The sequence below is a fragment of the Lactuca sativa genome, chromosome 3 (assembly GCF_002870075.4).
Source record: "Lactuca sativa cultivar Salinas chromosome 3, Lsat_Salinas_v11, whole genome shotgun sequence".
In the NCBI taxonomy this organism is placed as follows: Eukaryota; Viridiplantae; Streptophyta; class Magnoliopsida; order Asterales; family Asteraceae; genus Lactuca; species Lactuca sativa.
This window is the reverse complement of record NC_056625.2, coordinates 37,862,246-37,871,518: the sequence shown is the minus strand read 5'-3', so window position 1 is coordinate 37,871,518 and position 9,273 is coordinate 37,862,246. Positions and strand designations below refer to the sequence as shown.

General features: G+C 33.3%; 1 protein-coding gene across 1 annotated transcript; it reads right to left on the bottom strand.

Moving 5' to 3' along the window:
* Positions 1-5,636: 5,636 nt before the first annotated feature.
* Positions 5,637-8,872, bottom strand: LOC111905229 (putative F-box/FBD/LRR-repeat protein At4g03220). Its single transcript, XM_023900920.2, has 4 exons — positions 8,800-8,872; positions 6,630-7,613; positions 5,991-6,170; positions 5,637-5,829 (listed from the first exon to the last, which is right to left on the bottom strand). Exons 2-4 carry the CDS (start codon positions 7,596-7,598, stop codon positions 5,812-5,814), a joined length of 1,167 nt encoding a protein of 388 aa, XP_023756688.1. The 5' UTR covers positions 7,599-7,613; positions 8,800-8,872; the 3' UTR covers positions 5,637-5,811.
* Positions 8,873-9,273: the final 401 nt, after the last annotated feature.

Here is a 9,273-nt window from a genome sequence, read left to right as displayed (position 1 = left end):
TAAACCCACATTTGCAAAATTAAATATTTTTACCTTCAAAATTTGTCTAAATTAAATACTCCAAATATTATTTTAAGAAATTTGGGCAAATTGTATTTTATGCCCACAACTCTACAAGGTTTGTTGGGTTGACGAAAATCAGGCCCATTGGGCAATAGTTGCGACCGGGGCCTATTTTTTTAAAGGATCTAAATTTTTTATAAAAATTGTTATACTTAGAGGATAATATAATAATTTTTTTTCAATTATCGAGTTATTACAAAAAAATTTGATGATATTTGTGTATTTTAAAAGTTATTTTTTTTTTCTTCCTGGACCCAAAATATGTTTAGAACGCCTCTGACGAAAATAATACTTCAAATATTTTTTAACAAATTTTGTTTATAAAAAAGTATTTTGCTTAACAATTAGTTTATTTAATTTAAGGACTCAAAGTTAAATTCATAAATATGAATGGTTGTTCATTAAATGACCATCGTTTTTCTCTTTTTTTTTACTCTTATATATTACATAGATTTCAGATCTAATATAACAGTTTGGGGTAGGGATGAGCAAAACCAAAATTAAAAACAAAAAAACCGACAAAATCAAAACTGAAATCGAACCTAAACCGTAGGGTTTGAGTTTAAATTTTTAAGAAACCGAAAAATGGATTTTGTTTTTGGGTTTAGTACTTAAAACCTACTTGAAACCGATCAAAAACAAACCAAGTCCTCTATATTATATTATTATATATTTTTTAATGAATATTATATATTTTATTAAAAAATACATTACATTTAAATTTTAATCGTTCCATCAAAAAAAATAGAAAGCAAAACCCCTAATCTGATCTCGTACTTAAAACCTACTTGAGGCTAACATGCCCTCAACTCTCACCTCATTCTCTCAGGTTTAGCCTCACACTCTCGTAGTGTCGCACATGGATGAAGATTGAAGTTTGAAAGAGAAGTTGGAGAAAATAGAACTTGGTAAGTATTTTGTATAATTTTAAGTTTATAATTCAACACTAATCTTTTTTTATTTGTAGATGAATTGGGAAATGGTGAAGGGATAACATGGATGAAGATTGAAGACAGAACTTGGTTTTGTGAACTATTTTTATGTTACTTTTGGTTGTTTTAAGTGTCTTTTGGTTGTAATGGACTTTTGGTTGTAATGAATTATTTTTATGTTAGTTTTGGATGTTTTAAAAAAATTAAAATCATTTGATAGTTTATTTAAATTTTCTGAAAAATGGGTTTAAACCAAAAGCCTGTGAACCCATGATTTGAGCCTAGAAACTGAACCTGATAAGAAACCCGAACCTATTGGTTCTCAAACTCACAAATTGAAATATGCGGGTTAGATTCGGTTTTACTCCAAAACTGACACAACTCGTCCCATGCTCACCCCTAGTTTAGAGCTAAAGCTTTTCTCGAATATTCAGTTTATATTCATGCCCAAACTTGGTAAAGTTTGGTTCAATATCAGAATTAAGGTAGATTTTTAATTTAAATTTTTGAATGTGTGTACAAGAGTTAGACGTAAGGGTATTTAAGTTGATTTATCAACTTAGATCACCTTTATAATAGTTATACTCAAATTATATGTGGTTTAATTTCATCATTGATAGACTAGATACATTAAATCTAATTTGGTGTCCATAAGTGTTCATTACTGCAATGTAGGATAAATGAAGTAATTATTATAAAATTGCATGTGGTTATATGTATATATATCTCATAATGACAAAACCGTGTAAAGTCTAAAGAGTGCTTTGGTCCATTAATGTGTGGAAATTGTGTGAGTTCTATTATGGCTACCTGGCTGCTAAAAGTTTGGTAGGGGTTTTGTATAGGGAACATTACTTGTTAAGGTAATGAATTTATTAGAAGTGTTCACATTTAGGTAACTTTTTTGTACACATATAGACAATGAATTTATTAGAAGTGTTCACTTATGACTGGTTGTAGCAAGTTACAATTTACATGGCATATATATGGCAAAGATAATTACCCATGAGGGTAATGAACTATTGGTTTTGTTCATATCTAGGAAGTTTTTTTTGTTCACATTCGACCACCCAACTTGTTAAAGTTGTTTACATAATACCATTATTTCAGATGTAACACCCATTTTCCAACATAGATCAGTTGAGGGCTTGAGGGGTCACAGGTAAGGTTTTTGCCTTTTTAGGGAAGGGTTTCAAGAACATTGGACTTAAAGGAACACAAAGATGATAACAAGGTAGAATATTGATATACTTGCTCAATGTTTGGACTTTGGTTCTTCTACGTCACCTAGAAGAGTTTACAATTTCTGTTTTAATATTAATCTTGATTCCTTGGTATCAAAGGAAATGAATTCTTCCCTAGACAAAGATGTGGTGCATGTATCTGATTCTACACCCAAGGCTTGAGAAAATCCTTAAAGCATCCACAATGCAAGTAGTATAAGAGTCAAATAAAGTGGTTATTAGGATTGAATAAGAGTCGAATGGAGTGTGAGTGTTGACATGGAGTAGAGTTGAATGGAGGAGTTCAATGATCATTGAATGGTTTAATAGAAGGAATAAAATGATGATTAGGATTGAATAGGTGTTTAATGGGTTGTGGGTGGTGATGTATAGATATTTAATGGATGATGTGGATTGAACTCTACAGAGTTCAATGGATTGTGGATGCCCTTAGTTTTTCTTATTTATTACTTGTAGTCATATCATTTGGTATATAAATTTGAGTTTTTAAAAAGTTTTTGTAGGTTTTTTCATTAATGAGTTTTTTCATATGTTTTGACCAATTATATACGACAAGATAACTATTTTTTAAATAGATTTTGATCTTTAAAATCTTAACTATGATTTCATCATTGAATGGCCCATTGACGTCCATTGATGATTACCTCACATTTTTGAACATTTACATAGGTCTAAATATCAAATTATTCTGGTTTATTATTGCTTTTAGCATGGACGTGAGGTGTGATGAAATGCTAGAATGGTTTTATTTTTAATGTAATGCTTGAAATTGCAGGTGTGAATGTAATGCATGAAACTGTAAGAAGGGGAGGAGCATGCCAAAAAGAAGAATTATAAATTGGAAATTGTTGCTTAGTCAATGGGTTTCAGGACACACATTCGAAATTACAAGGTTAGAACTTAGACACAGTACACTATTCTTTACTTTACAGTTTACATAAATATCTTTCTGGTCTAAAGGTTGAAATACATAAAGAGTTAGCCCTCCATCACCCAACTTCACTTCACCAGGCTTACGTCTTGCTAAACTCATCGAAGACAGACTCTATGCTCAACTTCCGTCCTCCGATGACTCCCTTGAGCCTCCACCAACGAAATTACCCTTATTGCCCAGCCCTTCACCACTTCCTCCAACACTTCTGATCAAGCGATTAAGCCCCATTGAGATGCAAAAAAGACGAGTTGAAGGTCTTTGTTACAATCGCCCCGCCAAATATCAACCCGGTCACCAATGCAACCCACCAAAGTTTCTCCTTCTTCAATCGGAGTCCGACCCACCGTGGACTTCCATCGCCCAACATGCTTGCGGCCTTGAGGACAAGGCCAATTTTCAGGAGTGGAGTATTGATACGAACACCTCCTGATGGAATAAGCAACACGTTTTAAGGATTGAAGCATCACATGTTTGTTACATGCATGTTTAAGCAGAAAGACTTGGTCTTTTATGCTCGAGTCAATAAAGGAGCTAGTGCCCCTGTTAGTAGTCCCACGATTTAATATTACTGCATGTAGGGTCCTTACTTTTAGCATAGAGTAACTTCTAGTCATCCTATAAATTGTAATCTTTTTCTTTGTTAGTAAGATATGCAGAAAATTGTCTCACTTCGTCTTTAAAAGTTACTTCTTTTTCTGGAGATCTGCCATCAAGAATAAGGCTGTATCATATCCCCATTACCAACACAATTGAAAGTTGATTTGGAGCTGGTAGTTCAACTCGAGGAGTTCAAGCGGGCGAGACTCAAGAAAGGAAGCAACACAGGAGAGCTAGAAGTACTCATCCAATGGCAAGGAATTCCTGAAGCTGAAGCAACTTGGGAGTACTATGAAAAATTCAAGCTGAAATTTCCAGGATTTGACCATGAGGACAAGGTCAAAGTTTGGGCTGCCGATATTGATAAGCCCAAACCATTATTAGTTTACCAAAGAAGGTCCTGGAAGCCCAATGAGGGGACACGCCCAAATCAGTGAACCGGCAGCTGGAATCGTAAGAGGAGTATAACTTTCATTTTGATTGGTTCCTTTATTATTATTTTTTTTTTGTGAGCATTATCCTTATGTTGTCAGTTCTGTCCCTGGGACCACTATGGTGCTGGAGGGTATTTTTTTTTGCTTGTCTAGTATTTAGTCTCACAGGTTTTGGTTGAGAAGGTAGCTAAGAATTGTGTAGTGAAAACTATAGGAGAGATCCTTGCCTCTCTAAAGCATGGAATTTATCAGTGATATTTGAGTTTGTTTTATCGTCTTGTTCATTTCATTGTTTATCTTGAATTTTCTTATCACTTGCCATTTAAATACGTTTTTTTGTATTAGAAAATGATTCTAATCTGTTTAGTATATATGGGATAGATGTTTTGTGTTTTATTTTTCAGTTTTTAGAACATAACTTGCAGCCAAAGGAATTTTTCCCAGATTTCTTTTCTTCCCCTGTTTCGTGTTTGCTCCGTTTCTTTCTGCCCATTTTCTGTGTTTTTTCTTTCAGCCTGTACCTTGGTGATCAAAGACCATTGTCCAATTTTAAACTAACAAATATCTCTAATAAATCATCTACATCCATTTCTTCAGCTTCAACATTTTATGTTGGAAGTGAAGTTGATGATAACAGAGATTTGTTAGCAATAGTGTATTGCAGAATTTTTATATATAGAAATTAATCGAGGGAGGATACGTAAAAAGAAAAAAAAAAGTAAGTTTCGGATTTGGACCATATATGTTTCTCCAGTAGAGCATTATGCAACAATCTGCACCAAACCGATTAACAGAAGCAGAAATCTACACACACAAATGTGTGTGTGTATATATATATATATATATATATATATATATATATATATATATATATATATATATATATATATATATATTGAGAGAGAGAGAGAGAGAGAGAGAGAGAGATGAACCCCAAGTTTTGTATATGTGTCATTCATACCGGCTAAAACAAGTAAATGGGACCAAAAAGACAGATTGTTTGCGAGTTGGTTCCATTGTAAAGTCACAGAAAATAGTTTAAGGACTCAAATGACCAACCCTAAGAAGTTCTTAGGGCATTTGTGTCATTTCCCTAATAAAGGAATAATATGGCATAAAGTGTATTACGGGCCTTTCGTTAAGGGTCATTTTGTAACCTACTTTCCCTAATAAAGTTTTACACATGTTTCTCTCCCATTCCGAGCTTTAGCTTTTCTCAAATATTCTTTAAGTTTATGTTCATGTCCAGAATTGATGAAGTTTGGTGCAAAATCAGTAGTGAATTAAGGTAAATTTTGGCTTTGAATTCTTGAGTGTGTATATCCGGTGATGATAAAGTCGTTTAAAGAGTAAGGAGTGTATTGATCCATTATGGTGAGGAAATTGTGTGGGTTCTATTATGCCCACCTGGCTGCTGAAAGTTTGGTAGGGGTTTTGTAAAACTTGTAATTTTCAGACTAGCATAATAACATTTTTAGAATACAAGTATATACATTGTCTTCTCAAAAGGCAAATCCACCATACGCAAACAAAATCCCTTAAATAGTATACTCTAATCTACCAATCGTCCAATCCATAGGTAAACAAAAGCCACTTTCAAGCACCCATCATCTTCTACTATGAACCTACGATACAAATACACTATTAAGATAATACAAGTGTTGGGCTATATAACCCTTACGAGTAGAGTAACATGTAATGGATGAATGAAATGCATAAACTTTAAATCAATGCAAGGTCATGAACAGGGAAGAGACGAATATATGATTCTGATTAAAGTATGTACCTTGGGTAATTTCATGGTAAAAGTGGTGCTTGGAGAGTTCTCAAGGAAGAAGTTTCTAGCTTCACTAGACATTGTTACTATCAATGCATCCTTCTTCTTACTGTAGTCTATAGTCAAGCAAACCAAGTTGCTAAAGGGTGAAGAATGCTGCGATAACAAATCTGGAAATGAGGAAATACACTGCACAAAAATGACAAAACATTATATTCATAAAAGATGCACGAATATATATATATATATATATATATATATATATATATATATATATATATATATATATATATATATATATATATATATATATATATATATATATATCGGTAGTGTATGTGTAGCTGGTAATTTGCTGTTGTGAGTATAAAAATATAATCTTCGCATTCCAGAAACAAAAGAAGACAGACACAATTTTCATGTGACTAAAAACATGGTACTAGAAATCAATATTTGAAGTCTACCGGTGGAAACAATGTTCTATGATTGAAGTCCAAGTGAGAACAAGTCATGTATATGAAATGCTAGAACTGCCTCTAGATCTTTCTTAAAGGATATTAAAAGAAATATGCCATGCTTTTTGGAATGCACAAGGCATATCCATAGTTCAACAAAATGTCATAAACAAGTGATATGATATCAACATACCTCAATAGTGTCTGCGTCAAGTGTAAGATATTTGACACTATGGATGTGTTGAAGCATGTTAATAATCATGCGAGCATCTTCCTCCTTATATAGCACAGTTGGATAATCTTTAGACTTAGACAAGTAGATCGTCACTTTATTTAGTGAAGGAAACTGATCATTAGAGAATTGCACAAGCCTACAAGGCCACAGCTGAAACGTGTAGCAGAAAGACAAAAGTCTTGGTGGAGCATTCAAGTACCCGATTGAGCAATTAATTACAGTAAGATTCTCAAGTTGAGGTGCAATCACATTGATGGAATTTGAACAACGGCCATCGATAAGCTTGAGATTAGAAAGTTGAGGGGTAATGATGTCAAATACTTCCATATCCATGACACAGAAATCTTCTAAAGTGAGATTCTTTAAGTTCACGCACTTGGAGAAAACATCACTCGACAATATGATATTACAAAGATTCAAAGTTGTTAAAGATGGAAAATCCAAAGGTGCTTCAGTTGCAATGAGAAGTCGTGTATAACTAATGCAAGTGAATGTGAAATGCTTAAGAGACTGAGAGCTAAATAGGCAAGAAGGGTAAACATGGCGGCATGAGGACGGACCAAAGACAGTTAATTGTTGGACATTGTGAGAGAAGGCATATTCTGCAATCTTTCTCACAAAATCCTGATTAACTCCTGCATGGAAACGTAGCTTTACGGTAGACACTTCTATTTGATGGTTGCGATGAGACAGAACATGAGTCACAAATTTGGCAAACTTATGTAAAATATGGAACTGCCGACTTGAGAAGTTGAGACAGGGCAACGATGTCCAGACAAGCTTCCATCTTGATGACAACAAACATGTCTGAACAGCAAATTTCATGTCATAACAAAACAGAATCTTATGAATAAGCTCATCTGGCAAGCTGCTCAATCTATCTTCTACCGTCATTCCTTCTTTTTTGGCTCCACGAATCACAATCATATATCTAATGATAATCTGCACTTCATAATGTAAAAGTTAAATGGATGACTTGGATAGCAGAGAAGAATACAACTTCTTATACATGTTGCGTCCTAATGCAAACAACACCTACTAAATAATGAACACAGTTTAGAACATAGCATCAATAATGCATCAGGTAGTGCTGCTTATAAGCCTGGTCTTATCGTCCCATCGGCTCCCTTGCGGATCTATTCTAATGAACAAAAATTATTTTGCAACACTGACATCAAATCACATCTTGAATATTTTTACCACTTCTGTAAATGTATTAAGGTTATTTGTAAATTTGATAGATCTTTTAGCTAGCTGATAAGTGTATGATTGTTATTCTAAACAATACATGCATTCTTTCTTTTCTGCTAGTGAAGTTAAGATCCACAACAATGATATAATTCTACATCCTACGCCTAGCCTTCCTTTTCAAACATATTAGGAAACCAATTTTGCACTTATGATACAAGTGTATAAATGCCCATAAGAAGTAGAATTGATACCACGAGAACAAATATAGAAAAGTAATTTCATATAACACAACTAAATATATATAAATTACGTGATATACGAATGATGAAATGGGAGAAACAAGAAAATCCCCAATTCCAATAGGGTAATAATAGTCTGATGACCTATTAAACTAATGTTTATAGTACAACTATGATGTGAAATACGTTATTTAATGAACTTCAAGAGCTTCATAATTATTTTGATTAGAGGTGTTAATGACGATTACATCAAACAAATAAATAGCCATCACCATGAAAAATAACAAATTAAAACTAAAAATCTTAAACATCCGTGTCAATCTTAGAATTTGAACAGTAGAGGGTTAAGAACTTCTTATAATCAAAATGTCACTGCCTCTTTGACAGAGGTCGTAGTCTTTTGTAAGTAATGCAGTATTGATCATATAGATACTAACCACTCCACACACATCAGCGAAATAAACATAAAAGATCTACTCTGTTCCTGATAGTATGGTCGCTTGCTTGTTTAAATATCTTAATCTGTGAACCTCCAATCAACTAATACACGATAATGATTAAAAGGAATTGCAAAGTAAAAACATCCCGATGGATGAAACTCGAGTTAATGCTCAGGTCTCTGAATTGTAAGGTTAGCAAGTGGAAATTGATATTGTAATGCATGGATGACGAGAAACTAGGGTTTGAGAGAGACGTACCTTTTAGTTTTTTACAAGGCCAATTTCCTCCTAAACCCTGACACCAAAACCCACATAATTTGCTACGTTCATGCCTCACAAGAATTTATAAGTGTTTTTAATTTAAGGACTCAAAGTTAAATTCGTTAAATCTTTAGAGTCTCAATATCTTGAGAAATTTTTTAATAAAGTTATAAAAAAATTTTGAACAGAAAAGTCCCACTATTTATATTTTTTAATAGAAAAGTCTAAGAAACCGGTTAATTTATTCATTTTAACTTTTTTTGACATGTTCAACAGATTATGAGAGTGAGACTTTTCTGTATATTTTGTCAAAATTTATATATAACTAGTGGGTGAGCCCATGGTGAACCACGGGTCACCATTGTGGCTGTTCTTGTACGTTTATTGAACCCGTTATTACTAAAAGGTGTCTTGTTTTAATCACAAATGATGACAATGAGAAAACAATGACAAAATGAAGCCTAAAACAGA